The sequence below is a fragment of the Artemia sp. Qi Xiang Cuo genome, chromosome 12 (genome assembly GCF_049724085.1).
Source record: "Artemia sp. Qi Xiang Cuo chromosome 12, ASM4972408v1, whole genome shotgun sequence".
NCBI lineage: Eukaryota > Metazoa > Arthropoda > Branchiopoda > Anostraca > Artemiidae > Artemia > Artemia sp. Qi Xiang Cuo.
In genome coordinates, this window is record NC_142805.1 from 37,976,010 (window position 1) to 37,993,003 (window position 16,994).

The 16,994-nt window shown below is 34.3% G+C and overlaps 1 protein-coding gene across 1 annotated transcript in view; it reads left to right on the forward strand.

Annotated features, from left to right (window-relative positions):
* The window catches only part of LOC148946088 (uncharacterized), a 146,064-nt gene that overhangs the window by 86,858 nt on the left and 42,212 nt on the right, over nt 1-16,994 (forward strand). The window contains exon 7 of the mRNA XM_089097598.1: nt 6,447-6,602. Within this exon, the coding sequence (XP_088953724.1) occupies nt 6,447-6,602 (156 nt within the window). The remainder of the gene's footprint in view (nt 1-6,446; nt 6,603-16,994) is intronic.

Consider the following 16,994-nt stretch of genomic DNA (forward strand, 5'->3'; position numbering starts at 1 on the left):
TGTTGTAGTAAGTATGTAAGAAAATATTTGTAATATAATTCATTTTCAGTAAAGCGCCAATGACGCTGTAGGCTTTAGACTTTTACAGTTACGGAAGGAGGCAGAACCCATACTCTTGTTTGTAGTGATTTTTGTTCGTTTCAATCTTGATTCACATATTCAATTTAAGTTTTATTTGTTTTAAGATTTATTTATTCATTTATATTAGTACATGTTGTATGTTAGTAGAGTCCTATGTTCAATTTTGCTTGATGCTCTACACCTTTTCAAGGTTAATATTGTAACCCCTTACATGTCAAGACCATACCCTAGGGCACTCTTGAGGTTGAACAAACTTAACCAAGGCCATACCCTAAGGCACTCTTGTGAACTCTTACACAACTGATTTCTCTGGTTTTGAGTGTTAGTTGCGTAATGATATAGCCCTAGGTCACTCTTGAGGTTGAACGAACTATATGACGGCTATTCCCTAATGTGCTCTTGAGTCACTGAAATCTTATATAACTGATTTCTCTGGTCTTGAGTGTTAGTTGCGCAATGATATAGCCCAAAGGTGCTTTTGAGGAGCAATGAACCCTGAACAAACCCAGACAAGGCAATTTTCCTTTCTTGATGCTCTTGCGAAACCGATTGCGTAATTACCTGAGATGTTCGCTAAAGAGTTTTTCATGATCTTAGAAATATTTGACTGATATAGTCTTGATACTATTGCGAAACAGATCATTAAGTAAACATAAAGTGGGATTTTAAATGTTTTATATTAAAAGGCACCGAGAATAGAATTTTTATACAGAAATCCTTAGAATTCTAGAACAATCCCTAGAAATCAAGAAGTGAGGGGGCCTATGGATTTGACGACGCCCATAGGGGGTAGGCTTTACTATTGGAGTTACTACAAATTCTTCTTACAAAATACAAAATACGTTTCCTGCTCTGTTCTACACAAAAAGGTCGATGGAAAGAAATCCAGTAGCGAGGGGGTTATGGATCTGACAGATGTTCATTTAGATATTTCAGAGGATGTGTGCAATAGAACATCCCTGGCCACTTCTGAATCATGCAACATCGTAAGTAAAGCAAAAATATAATTATTGTGACAAAGCTTGAAAGAAGTTTTTGTGTGGACGACGCCATGGGAAACTGTTTAAGATAGCAAAGGAATCCAAACAGTCAAAGCAAGAGGTGTGAAAAATTGTCTGAGGTAATGTTGAACGAAAATGAAGCATAATAAGATCTACGGTAAGAAGTTTTGCCGCAGCAAGCATCACAACGAGGCACAATTGAAAATAATTGACAACGTAATCTGTGGTTCGAAGACAAGACAGCGAGGATTACATTGAATATTAAAGGAAAAAGACGCGCAACGAAAATAAAGAATAATACGGTAATTATGCTAAGCTTGATTCCAGAATTATATATATCCAAGTTATAATTTGGTTAGAAGTTACAATGGAATAAAGGAATGTATTAATTTAGCGCTGCTCAAAAAAGAGCTTAATAAAATTAATTCTAAGATGATAATTGCACAAGCGACAGCGAGAAACACATTTATTTACAAACAAAAATGTTGCAAATGAAATGTGAGGTTAGAAGACAAGTCAAAATTATTATGGAATGAAGGAGCGTATTTAACACTGCTAACAAAACAGTAAGCAATATTAATTTTGAGATTGTAAATCACCTCCCCCCAGGTAAATATACATCGTAAAAAATTTATGTTCTTTAAAGGACAAACAGGAAGGAGAAATTAAATTGAAAATGCTGTTTTACCACTCTCTGATTTAAGACTAAAGAATAACACGATTATTATGCTAGTGTTCAATTATGATATTTCAGAGTCTATCTGCAATGAAACCTGCCTGGTTGTTCCTGGACCACATATCAACGTAATTAAAGTAAAAAATATTTAACTAATAAAATCTGGAAATGAAGTTTCTTGTATCTAAAATTCATTGTGAAATTATACAAGGTAGTGAATGAACCTGAACAGCTTAGGCAAAATGCACTAAAAATATCGGAGGTGAGGTAACGATGAACAAAATTGAAGCACGATGAAATTAGCGGTTAGCAGAAAAGCGACAGCGAGGATAATATCAAATCATAAATGTAAATGACGTGCAATAAATTTTGCCGTTAGACATGTCAAACAAACACCACACATGGAAATCATAGGGAACGAAATCTGTGGTTAGAAGACAATCAACAGCGAGGATCATGTCGAATCATAAACGACAATAAGGCGCAACGGAATCTGCGGTTAGAAGAGAAGAAACAGCAAGAAACACAATAAATCCTAGGAGAATGCAAATTCTTTAAAATTTATAATTCATTTTTAATAGCAAGATAAGCACGATAATCTGAATGGCTAAAGCAAAAGGCACTGAAAAACATCGGAGGTGAGGTAATGATGAACAAAACTGAAGCATGACGAAATTAGCGGTTAGAAGAAAAGACAAAGCGAGGATAATATCAAATTATAAATGTAAATGACGTGCAATTAATTCTGCGGTTAAGAGAGAAGAAACAGCGAGAATAGCAGCAAATTTAAGAAAGAAACAAATCCTATAAAATGTAGGCTACTGTGAAGATAGAACAAGAAGAAGAAATTAAATTTACGTCAGATTATTTTTTTAAATAAACGGAAATTGCTGTTTTGCTACCCTATGAGTTAAAACTAAAGGATAACATGATAAATATGCTAATCCGTCTGAAATCTGCGATTAGAAGACAATTGACGGCGAGGATCACATCGAGTCGGAGACGGCAATAAGGCGCGACGAAATCTTTCGTTAGAATAGAAGCAACAACAAGAAACACAATGAATCCCAGGAGAATACAAATCCTAAAAAACATGAGTTGACTTCAAATAGCACGAAAAGCACGATACTTATTATAATACGTAATTCGATAATCATACTGCCTTTTGCAGAATATCAGGAACCGAGCTAATGTTTTATTTTAGCTTCGCTAAAAGAAAAGTAAGGAAAGTCAATGCTGAGATGGTTTAACACCTCCCAGGAGAATATAAATCCCATGTTGAGTTGCATTGACATTCGCAGTTACAAGTAGTCAGATTTGCAGTCGTATGTTGTAGGGATGGCAAATAGTCTCAGTCACAAGTATCCACAGGGCAAAGTACTCGCAGTCGCAAGCGGTCATAGCAGGAAATACTCACAATCGCAAGTTATGACAGTTGCAAATAGTCTCAGTCCCAGTCATTCGTAGTCACAGTTGCAATCGCAAGTAGTCTTAGTCACAGTCAAAAGTAATTGCATTCGCTAGCATTTTCAGTCACAAGTAGTTACAGTATTGTTACCACAGTTTATATAATTATCCAGTATGATCTTTCCCTATCTCACACATTATAAAAACCCGGACCGAGGTGCGAGTGCTCCAGAGAACGTTTGGCAGATATAAATATAAGCGGCATTAGATCTTTTCACGGGTAGACAAAGAATAATCACCTACGGAGCAAGTACTGACAAAACCACTTGGTCGGCTCAACCAATAAGTGGACAATAAGTGCAGAAATAAGTGGGAGGAGCTTTTTGTTCGCACCGAGAATGAAGAGCCAGAAATCATCTGCGGTAAACTTACTGGATAATTATATAAACTGTGATTGTTACTATATTGTACAGTATTGTATAGCCAAAGTTGTCAGTAATTTCATTAGCAGATACAAACAGTCATGGCCGCAGTCATCAGTAGTTGTACTTGCAAGTGGCCCCAAATAGTCTTAGTCGTAGCTGCAAATAATCGCAGTTGCAGTCACAGTAATAGTAGAAACAGTGTTCCTGAAAGCGTAAATTTAATACCCCTGGCCGCTCCTAAGATGTTGCAGATATAAACGTTTGCTAAACTGTATGTACATAATAGACACAGTACCGGTTTCAAGTAGAGGTCGTTGCAGTGGCAAGTAGTCATACTTACAAGTAGTCCTGAGTAGTCTTAGTCGCAGTCACTTAGTTGCAGTCTTATTCGCAGTCACAAGTCACAGCTGCAGCTACAGCAGTAGTAGCAATAGCGGCCCTAAAAGTAAATACTCCTAGCCACTCCTAAGATACTGGGTATATGTCCTTTTGATAACTTTGTGATCTCCCTCAGCATTCCATGAATCTTTACCCTAATAGCCTTAGCCTTTTCTAACACTCTCAGGATCAAACATTCCATCTCTTTTCAAGTAGCCATACTTGTATACGAACAATTGACAGCTATAGCTTACAACACTCGCCTCAGGGGGTTATGTCATTACGGGAGGCATAATTATTTGACTTTTCAGCTATTTTTAATAAGATGACATTTAAAAACATTAGATCAGATAAACTTGGATGAAGGGTAGTTAAAAAGGGAATAGGAGGGGAAATAGATGCCCTCCGGCTACTTTTTAATATCCTCCTCAACATGTCCTTAAATTTTATATTTAATACCCTCAGCTGTTCTTGAGATACGCAAGATACATCTCAGCAGATACGACTTTCTGATAAACTGGATGCACATAGTTTCTTTTGATTTGGTTTAACAAACCCCTAAACATTCCTGAATGTTTTACTTTCATGCTCTTCGCCTTGCGGAACACACCCAGAATCACACGCCCCCCTTTTTTCCTAATGATAAATCCTGCATGTAAAAAAGGAAAAAGAGCATAATTTACGAACCTTGCCCTGGGGGTAGTGGGCGGCATTGCATCCCCAGAGGTATTGGTACTATTCATTTGGACTGTTTTGAACCAAATCGCTTCTCCAAGTACTTGATCAGTGATGAGGGGAAGGGAACATGTAAGAAAGGAAAAGAGGGCTGGTTGGCCTCTGGTTTAACATTCCCCGAAAGTTTCAAGGGATGTAACTTTTTTTATACTGGATGTACAGAGTGTATTTTGATTTAGTATAACATACCCCTCAACATTCTCCAAAGTTTGATCTTAATACCATTAGCCTTGTTGGATACGCCCAGAATCAAACATTTCTTATTTCCCTAATTATAAACCCTGCATATAAACAACGAAAAAATTGCATAATTTACAATCCTCGCCCAGGATCTGGGAAGGTGTATGGCATCCCTGGAGGCATAGCTATTAGACCCTTTAACTATTTGAGAAAAATAACAATTAAAATGTTGATCAGTGTTGAGCAAAGGGTGCACTTAAAAAGGACAAGGAGGGGGGGGGGGGGACTGGTTGCCCTCCAATTTCTTTTCAACATATCTCAACATACCTTGGAAGTTTATTCTTTATAGTTTAAGCGTTTTTGCAGACTCAGGATCAAACATTACCTCTTTTCCAAAAAAAAAATAACTTATACGTAAACAATAGGCAACTTGTATAACTTACAGACCTTGGTCCTGGGGCTGGGGTGTCAACCCTGGAGGCACAGTTATTTGATCTTTGGACTATCTTGAACAAAAACGTATATCAAAATTTGATGGTATGCATTTGGAGAAAAAGGAGTTCGAGGGTGAGGGGCTGGTTGCCCCAATTACTTTCGACTCTTAAAATGGTCACTAGTAATTTTGATTACTAATCAAATGACCGTCCTATACGATGACCGTCCTATATGAAGTCTATACGATAACCCTTCCATAAGCACCTTATATGCTAACAATGGGCAACCTGCATAACTCTCAGCCCTTGCCCCAGGGGCTGTGGGGATTTTTATCGACCCTGGAGGAATAGTTTTTTTTTACCTTTGAACTCTTTTAAACCAAATGTCAATTCCAAAATTTTGATCAAATGCAGTTGGGGAAAAAAGATTGCGGGGGCTGGTTACCTTCCGAATACCTTTGATTCTTAAAAAGGGCAATAGAATTTTGATTCCCAGCCGAATTAGCGGCCTCGGAAGTTTATTTGACCATACCTTCCATATGAAATACATGTAGTAAAGAAAACATAATACATTGGAGCCTTTTGGCCCTTTAGTATAGGCAATGCTAGAGCGTTGTCAACTGACTTAGTGGTGAGTCTAGGGTTTTTATAAGGAGAGGGGAGTGTGGCTGAACAGAAATATTTTGCTCGACAGATTTGTTTTCACATAAGTACAAAATACCATAATTAAATTATGCTCAAGTCAAGGTGGATAGTCGTCATGCTTATTGAACCTCATTGACACTTGTTACCAAATAAGTTATATTTTGATACAAAATACTGGTCGTTTATTTAAAATATAAACTTTGGCTAGAGGGTTTACCTGATTTAAAGAATGAAATATAAGATAAGTTTGGGTGTTTTGGTATTATTTAACAGAACCTATAGATTTCCTGTTTTTCTCTTAGTTTTGATTCTCAGAAATGAAAGTTTTATGACAAAATTTAGAATTAATTCCTATTATTCCTAGTAAGGCTTTTTGCCCCTGTTGAGTATAGTCTTTTCGTCTATATGTTCTTTTTTCAGATCATCTTTTCATACTTTTCGTATATTAAGCTCAATAACTATGGAGCTTTTCTTGTATTCCTAGATGTTTCTTTGATCTTGGAACAATGCGGACCAAAAGCCTTTGAAGTCCGTGGAAATTTGAATATAAAGCCTAGCCTCAAAGGAGAACTTCGAATAGCTTTATCAACAAAATCTCCAGTACGTGTAGTTCCGAGTTCATTTGTAATTCAGCTGACTGGTAAGATAACTTTCAGTTTTATAGCTGCTAAAATTTTCGTAAAAGCTTGTGTTTGAAATCCGAAGGAGCCCATCATTTTCCTTAAAGAGGAATAAGTAATACTTACTGGTATTTTAGGAACAAACTAAATGATTTAATTCACAACTTGTTTCAGCCTCTTGTTATATACCAGAACTTATTTAACGGTAAGCTCTAATTGATAGTACTATTGCTCTTTTAGTTTAGCATGGACAATATCTTCAACCTTCTGAACTCTCACAATTTCCATTAAAATAATTCTTTTTTCATCATTAGATTGAGACTGATAAGCGTTCCCAAAAAAATTTGTATCCTTCAAAATATTGATAGGATGCAAAATATGGCCCGAAATGGATTTGAGGGTTAAAATTTCTGTTTTTAAGGAAGGTAATCATAACAAAGTGATATATTGTGTTACACTTTAAACATTCATGCAACAAGCGAGGAGCTATTCCTCCAACCCAATACTGCAGGCTTGGGCTAAATACTCCTCCTGTTTGATCTAACAGCCAAGAGACTTAGGGAATAAATTTCTTCCCCTCCCCCTGTCTTTTTACGTCTATCTGAAGGACTTTTCACAGAAAATCACAAGATTTGGGCCTTACATTTTATTTTTGCGTAGGTATGTAATACTTACAAGGTTAAAAATTGTGTACCTAAAATTGTACTCTTTGTGTGGCTATAGACTACTAATTTTGGCTTCGTAGAAGTTATTTTTATTTACGTTTTTACTTTATTTTATTATTCTTTTTTGAGTCTATTTAATCTAATTAATTAATTTAGTTTATTTATTCTATTTTCTCTATAGTTTTCATTTTATCTATATTTTCTTTTCTTCTCCTTCATATGTGAGTAAGTGATTATTTTAAATTTTCTTTTGTTTTTCATCTCTGAGTAAGCAACTCATTTGTCGTTCCCCTTTGTACAGGCCAATGAACCTTTGGGGGAATAATAACATGTAATATTGTATGTGTATCTAATGACGAATAAATCTTATCTTATCTTAATGCTAGTTATACAATCAACTCGTTTAAATCAAGCTAAGATATATTCACACGTAATTCTTTTTTTTCTTACACTAGCGACCAACCACGTCGCAGTATTGCCTCTAAAGCTGGAAGGTCGTAAAAGAGCTTTTGAATAGTTATAAATTGATTAGCCATTTCGAAGTTTTTAATCAATTTGACCTTTACCTTCTGTAGGCCAAAATACATTATTTTGCGTCACCAAGTGTCAGAAATCACCTTTTTGGTGTCATGATGTCATCTTGTTTGCTGCTTAAGAGGGTATTTTCATTGTATGTCCGAATGATCTTGCTTCCGGTATACTTTTTTTGACGAATTTTATGAAACTATCCACAGTAGGAGAAAGCAGATTTCCTCGAAGCAAATTTCATATTTTCAAACAGTTCGTGATAACGAACTGTAAGTAGGGAGCGACACGGCTCAATGGTAACCGAAACTCTAGAAAACGGGTTTTTGATACCAATAGATACATCAAAAGAATCAAATTTCAATGCTGATTTCAAATATATAACTTTCATCAAGTTTAGTCCTACCTTTTAAAAGTTACTTGCCTGAGAAAATTTGGCTGATTTTCGAAAAAAGGGGTAAAAACCCCCTAAAAACTATAGAACCTTGATGAAAATCTCACCATCATATTCAGCGTATCAGAGAACCATACTGTAGAGATTTTAAACTCATATCTATAAAAATGTGGAATTTTGCATCTTTTGCCAGAAGAAAGATCACGGATGCGTGTTTATTTGTTTTTTCCCCCAGGGGTGATCGTACCGACCCAGTGGTCCTAGAATATCGTGGGAGGACTAATTGGATCGGAAATTAAATGTTCTATTGCTCTTTTTAAGTAACCAAAAAATGGAGGGCAACTATGCCCCCTCCCTCGCTCATTTTTTTCCCAAAGTCACCTGATCAAAATTTTGAGATACCCATTTCGTTCAGCATGGTTGAAAATAAGATAAATATGTCCTTTAGAATGACTTAATCACCCGAAGTCCGCGGAGGGAGGGCTCAAAGTTATGAACTTTGCCCAATGTTAACATATAGTATTGGTTATTAGGAAGTATACTGACATTTTCAAGGGGGATTTTTTCTGGTAGTAGGGGGTGGGTGGGTTGGGGGTTATGTGGGAGGATCTTTTCATGAAGAAAGTTTTCATTGGGGAAGGGACATTGCTATGAAGGGGCGCCATTTTTCCCAGCATTATTTAAAAAAAAGATAAGAAATTAAATATAAAAACAAATGAAACTCAGAGAGGAGAGAAAGTAACAAAATGAAAAATAAAATCAAAAAGGTGAAAAAACGAGGATTTTGTCAGCCAGTGGCGAAACCATGAAGATGAAAATATAAGCAAATATTTAAACAAGGACCTCCGCCAAGTCGTCCTCAGTGCTAAAAAAAAAAAAAAAAAAAGAAAAAAAAAATAAAGAAAAAACGAAAATCTAACCTTTCGAAGTTTACCTTACAAAGACAGAACAGAAACTGAAAAAAAAACAGGCATGAATAAAAGAAAATGAATTTAACAAGATGATTGGGCAAGGATCTTTCGCCTTGCAATAGTTTTAGCTGGTCTACAATTTCAGTTTTCATTAGATATGCAAATAGGTTCTTTTAAGTTATTTCGGGTGAAAATATTGATTGAGTCCTTCAAAATCATACCGTCGCAAATTGGGCTTAATAAAATATCTCCAGTATCTTTATTTATTGCTAAATTTTGGTTCATATATTTTTTTTATGTCAATTACCTCTATTAAAATGTATGGTACGCACTTAAAAGTTGCTATTAAAGTTTCCTAGTCCAAAAGAACTAGATGTGTCGGATTTATGAAAATATGCGAAGCCAAAGCCGAATCAAAGTTGCCATTGTTATTTTTTAATCTCAGGGACTTATCTATTGAAATTTTGTGCTCATGAAAACGTTCACCTAGTTGTTGATGGGTCCTACCAATGTAAAATTTTCCACAAGAACACGGTATTCTGTAGACACAGTTACCTAGTACAGGGTCTGTTTTATCCTTTCCTGAGTTGAAAAAGTGTTCAACTTTTTGTTCGGTTTTGAAAGAAACAAAGAGATTATGTTTTTTTTTTAAATTTTTCCAAGTTTATCGCCAAGTTTCGGGATGTATGGTAAAACGATGAAAGTTTTTTTCTCAATTGTCAATGTAACTGAATCAAGGGGGACAAGCTCCCTATTTTGTTCTTTTATCTTTTTTAATCGTCTATGAATTATATTTTAAATGTTTGATTGGGTAACCATTGCAGAAAAGAATATCCTTTACATAATTTAATTCAGAATTTATATGATTACGGGAACAAATTTTTAAAACTGTCGACTGAAGAGATTATTACCCCTCTTTTCACAGAAGGAGGGTGATGGGAAGAGAAATGTAGATATCGATCATTATGAGTCGGCTTTCAATATATAGAAAACTCAAGGCTGGGAGTAGTTTTTATAATTAAAACATCTAAAAAAGGCAGATCACCTAAATCTTCGAGTTCCATTTTGAGGTGGAGATTCGAATCAAAAGATTTCAAATATGCCAAAAAGTCTCTTAGAAAGTCTTGTCCATGCTCCCATAAAGAAAGGATATCATCAAAGAAACGAAACCAGATAGAGTGTTTTAAGTGGAAATTATTAAAGGCAGACTGTTCTATGAAATCCATGTAAAAATTTGCCAAATAAAGAGACAAGACAGTGCCCATGGATAAGCCCATTATTTGAAAAACAAGATCTATGGAGTTTTTTATATAGGATTTCTGTGTGCTTAAAAGAGGCTTAAAAATGGTGGCTAAGAAGCTTCCTATACCCATAGCACTATAGGAGAATATATGGAGAATTATAACATGCTACAATTGGACGTAACGGAATATCTTTATGGATTTTAGGCAGACCATAAAATTTTGGGGCTGAACAACCTTTGGGATAAAATTTTCTGTACATTTGAGGGGTAATTAGTCTAGTATCTTATAAAATTCCTAGTTCATTTCTCAACTTCTGTGTGTATTTGTCCGTGGGATCAAATTTTATTTCTTTGTAAATATTGTGTTAAGAAACCTGTAAATAATATCTGTCAGTTTAATTTATTAGAGAGTAGAAAAAGACTTAAAAATTTTGAACCTACTTTTCATTTCAACCTGCATTTGGGCATACAATCCTGAAGTCCATTTATTCATATAATGAGTTTCAAAACTTACATATATATTTTAAAGTACCAAAAATACAAATTATAAGTCCTTCGTGATAAATCACTTAATTTAAAATCCCTATTATATCAGATTTTGTCCCCTCAACATTTTCACCAGATTTTACAAATCTCACATAGGTCTTTCAGACACATTTTCCATTCAGCAAAAACACGTTTACCGGAAAAACTCTCAAAAGTGGAATTTCAACAGTTTTAACAAACACAAATTGTCATTTCTAGATTTTTTCTTGATCTTCCTTTGGAAAATCTATCGTTTGAGGTACTTACATCAAAGAAACTAAGTATTCTCTCAAAAGGACCGCAATTTGAAATGACTCAAAAACACGTATATACATCAGAAATTATTACGGGCGTGGAGTCAGCTGTTTTTAGCTCTCATGGGGAAATAGAAAATCCAGACCTGCTCAGAGGTGAAACTACAAAGATTATTCTTGATTATATGCCATCCTTGTCAATTTCAGTTAAATCAAATGAAGAAATTAAAATCCTCCGAAATTTAAAAAAAAGACAAAAAAACCGTAATTACGAAAGCGGACAAGGCAATACAGTTATTATGAATTCTGCAGATTATCAATTAAAAGTTAACACCCTTTTAATGAATAAAAATATTTACAAAGAAATAAAATTTGATCCCACGGACAAATACACACAGAAGTTAAGAAATGAACTAGGAATTTTAAAAGATACTATACTAATTACCCCTCAAATGTACAGAAAATTTTATCCCAAATGTTGTTCAGCCCAAAAATTTTAAGGTCTGCCTAAAATCCATAAGAAAGATATTCCGTTACGTCCAATTGTAGCATGTTATAGTTCTCCAACTATGGGTATAGGAAGCTTTTTAGCCACCATTTTTAAGCCTCTTTTAAGCACACTGAAATCCTATATAAAAAACTCCATAGATCTTGTTGAAAAGTTAAAAATCAAAGTACAACAGAAAATACCGTTTTATCTAGTTTTGATGCAGTTTCTATGTACACTTCATGCGATGTCCATCAATGTGAGCAGGCCTTACAAAGTAAATCAGAGGAAAATTCAGCTTTGTCAAATTACAAACCTTTGGAAATTGATAAAATAATGACCCTTTTCCATCTTTACAATATGTTCTTCTCGTATTTTGAATTCCAAAACAAAGAGTTCCTTCAGATAAGGGGCTTACCCATGGGCACAGTCTTACCTCCCTCTTTGGCAAATTATTACATGGACTTCATAGAACAGTCTGCCTTGAATAGTTTCCACTTAAAACACTCTATCTGGTTTCGTTTTGTTGATGATATCCCTTCTGCTTGGGAACATGAACAGGACTCTCTAAGAGATTTTTCGGCACATTTGAACTCTTTTGATTTGAATATCCAGATCACAATGGAACTCGAAGATTCTTGTGAACTGCCTTTCTTGAAAGTTTTGATTATGAAAACTACTCCCAGCCTTGAATTTTCTATACATAGAAAGCCAACTCATAATGATCGATATTTGCATTTCTCTTCCCATCACCCTCCTTCTGTGAAAAGAGGGGTAATAATCTCTTTAGTCGACAGAGTTTTAAAAATTTGTTCCCGTAATCATTAATTCTAAATTAAATTATGTAAAGGATATTCTTTTCTGCAATGGTTACTCAATCAAACTCATTGAAAATATAATTGATATACGATTAAAAAAGATAAAAGAACAAAATACGGGGATTGTCTCTCTTGATTCAGTTACATCGGCATTTGAGAAAAAAAATTTCATGGTTTTACTATACATCCCGAAACTTGGCGATAAGTTTGGAAAAATTTTAAAAAAACGTAATCTCTCTGTTTCTTTCCAAACTGAACAAAAAGTTGAACACTTTTTCAACTCAGGAAAGGATAAAACAGACCCTGTACTGGGTAGTGGTGTCTACAGAATCTCGTGTTCTTGTGGAAAATTTTGCATTTGTAGGACCCATCAACAACTAGGTGAACGTTTGCATGAGCACAAAATTTCAATAGATAAGTCCCTGAGATTAAAAATAACAATGACAACTTTGATTCGGCATTGGCTTCGAATATTTTCGTAAATCCGACCCATCTAGTTCTGTTTAACGAGGCAACCTTAATATCAACTGCAAATGGTGAACCACAAACTTTTTAAGATGTAATTGAGATAAAAAAATATATGAACCAAAATTTAGCAATAAATAGAGATACTGGAGATATTTCATTAATCCCAATTTACGACAGTTTAATCTTGAAGGACTCAATCAATATTTTCACCCGAAATAACTTAAAAGAACCTATTTGCATATCTAATGAAAACCGAAATTGTAGACCAGCTAAAACTATTGCAAGGCGAAAGATCCTTGCCCAATCATCTTGGTAAATTAATTTTTATTGATTCATGCCTGGTTTTTATTCAGTTTCTTTTATGTCTTTTTAAGGTAAACTTCGAAAGGTTAGATTTTCGTTTTTTTTTTTTTTTTTTTTCTTTTTTTTTTAGCACTGAGGACGACATTGTGGGGGTCCTTGTAGAAATATTTGCTTATATTTTAATCTTAATGGTTTCGCCACTGGCTGACAAAATCCTCGTTTTTCACCTTTTTGATTTTATTTTTCATTTTGTTACTTTCTCTCCTCTCTGAGTTTCATTTGTCATGTATAGCCAGTGTGGTCTAAGAATGTATTTAAATATATAAAAAAAACAAGTTTTCCAACTGAAAATAAGGAGTAACATCAAAACTCAAAACGAACAGAAAATATTACGTGTATGATTGGGTTCACCCCCTAGTCAGTACCTCGCTCTTCAAACTAAAGATTTTTTAGTACTTTCATAAAAGCTATTTATTCTAAATAACGGCTTTTGTGATTAAGGGGTCATTTTTAAAGAATTGGAAAAAAAATTCAAACTTTAGCTTAAAGAGCGAGGTATTGACTAGTAGGCGAGCCTCCTAATATACCTATTAAAATATATGAATATAGAAGTTCGTTACGTAAGTTAATTCGTAAGTAACGTATTTTTATTACTAATAAAAAGGTTCGTAAATAAAATTAAACAAGTTTTGAGAAAGCCATTTAACCAGATAAAAGTAAAATGAATATGCAAATTTGTTTTGATTATTCATGTACGGTGAGCCGAAATCAAAACCTGCACCAATTCAAAAACGTTCAAAAATTAAATAAAAAAAACAAGTTTTTTTACCTGAAAGTAAGGAACGACGTTAAAACTTAAAACGAAAAGAAATTATTCCGCATATGAAAGGGGCTGTAACCTACTCAACGCCTCGCTCTTTACGCTAAAATTTGACTTTCTCACAACTCTTATTTTTTTAGACAATAAAAAAATTTAGCGTAAAGAGCGAGGCATTGAGGAGGGGACAGCCCCTTTCATATACGGAGTAATTTCTGTTCGTTTTAAGTTTTAACATCGTTCCTTACTTTCAGGTAAAAAAAAACTTGTTTTTTTTATTCAATTGTTGATAGAGACACGAAATTTCTCCTCGAGGGTTCTCAAATGTATATAACCAAATAGGTTAACTAACATAAAGATCCCCTAATTTTTCAGTGGTGTTTTCTCCTTTTTCTAATGTCTCTATTCTATGACCTGATGTTGGACAATCTTAGACTTATTATAGCATATATGTTTCGAAAAAAAAATAGTAAAAATATATTATTTTCATGTATGTGTCATTGCCGAAATAGCTTTTTTGATTTTTGGTTACTTTTGGCATGTATCACTGTTTCTTTCGGTTACAATGTTAAACTGTAAAAAAAAATATTTGATATTTAACAAAAATTGCTTGTAATGTTTATCTACAGCAAAATTGGAATTTTAACAGCTTAAATTGAATATTAGAGACAATTTTGGAAATCCATTATCATTATTGAATATCCAATCTGTTGAGAAACAAAAATGTTGGATTCCCATACCCTAATTGAATTTTCAAACAAAACACGTGGGATTTTAAGATCCTTATTAGATTTTCATCTTGTATTTTGGATTTCCTGTTCTTTAATTAAATTTCTATAACTATAATTGTTCAGATTATTAAGCCTACGATCTCGTCAAACTATAAATAGTCGGATGCTCTAACAGATGCCAGGAATGGTCATCAATGACCAGTTTCAGATATAAGCCCGAACAGGTCCTTGTTGTGCTCAGAGGCGGACTTCTACACTCATTATAAAGTTTAGTGGAATCGTCGGTTTCCAGCGGAACGCAAGTAATCATACAACAGAAATAATCTCGTAAATTATAATATTAACTATTAATAAGTCCGAACTTACTTCTATTTAGAAAAGGCCAAAAAAGAATGTTTCTCTTTATTAATAAACTGTAACTATTCCATCAGCCATTATTGATTAAAAAATGTATATGATATTCTTCCATTGCTCCAAAATATAAATTATAAGCTAAAAATATTTTTACATAAATTCATGCATGTTCATAAGAACATTTGTACATAAACTCACTTTAAATGGCACCATTTAAAAGAACCATTGTCATGACAAATTACCTGAAAGCTGAAAGAAATTCTTCGACATTTTATTTTGAATGGTCCATTCTACTATTAAGGACAGAAACGGCCAAGAAGGGCAAATGTATTACATTTAATTGGATATTTTGACACCCCAAGCCTTTTCATTGACATAATAGTCAGGAACAAATTTATATATTTGAGATGCGTGAGACATTTCTGAGAGAACATAAAACGTTAAAAATTATAATGTGTATTCCCCTCCCCTTAAATAAGCTTGAATTACTGTCAGAGAAAAAGACTGGCTTATTAGTTGGATTATAGTCATCTGCTCTTGTTGTTTCCTTTATTTAGACCAGTTGTTTATTCTGCAATGGGACACAAGCTTGGTGAATTAAACTGTTGTCTGTTTGTCCAGGAGCACGTCAACCTCTATTTCGGTATAGTTTACAAGGGGAACCTTTAAAACTTCTGTAACTTCATTGCCGCAGGTAAGTAGTATCCATATACACAGTCCGAACCCTACAAGAATATGCTCAAAAGTGTAATAGATATATACCCTACAAGAAAATCTACGCCTGAGACACTATAGTTACAGGTGGACATTGCAAAAAAGTTGGCAACCTATAAAGTGGTCAAACACGTTTTGAGAGTATAGTCAAGGTTGTATAAGACAACCGGACAGGTTTTTGAGGCAACATCCGTTTCATGGGCCAATCAGAGACAGCGGAGGCTATTCAATATACGATAACTTGATTGGTGATTGGATTTGAATAAAAAGAGTCATTATCATTGCAATTCATATTAGTAAGAGATTTGAATTCAGAGAGAATAGTTTATTTGAGAAGATATTAGTAGAGAAAATGAGTGGTGCATTTAAATTATTGGAGATTGATGCTGGAGCCGGCAGCAACGATATACGAGTACCAAATGTGGATGTGGAAATAACCGGAGGCTGTAGACTATGCCTTGAATGGGACGATATGTATGCTAGATACGTGATATCATTAAGCAAATTTAAGCAGGAGCAGCAACTATGTTTTGCTGCGAAACTGAATATTGTGCATATAAATAGACTTCAGGCAGCATTAGATGTGCTAGTGAAATATATTGATGAGAAGAAAATGCATCAGTGAATATTATTGTTGTAATTATGCTCAATAAAATTGTTTCTAAACTAAAGGTATTTTTTTTTCTACAGTAGACTAGAATATATTGTTTTGAGTAGAAAAAATTCCGGTTAGTCTGAAGTTGGTTGTGAGAGTGTTATGACACTAAAAAATAGATAGATTTGAGAAAGAGCGAATCATGGTGAATTTAGTGCTTATGGAAAAACGTTTGATTCTAAATGACGATTTTCTAGAGCTGTCTATTCAAAGGAAGATATTTTCTCGGGGAATGCTTGTCGATATAATGAAAAGTGAGTCTTCATCATTAAATTATTGTTTGAAGCTTCAACGTCGTGGTCCAAATGCATTTGCACAATATATGGACATATTAATCACAAGACGGCAAAATGATATTGCGGATACGCTTTTAAACATTAGTTTAGAAATTAAGGACTTTTTTTTCACGAGAAAGACGGTGCTCAAGGATGATTTACTCCTCTCTCTCTCTCTCTATCCCAGACAATTTTTTGTTGTTGCTAGCTCAGTTTCATTCTGACAGTGAGAGTGTCAACACATGAAAAAATGTCCCATACATGTCCGTTATG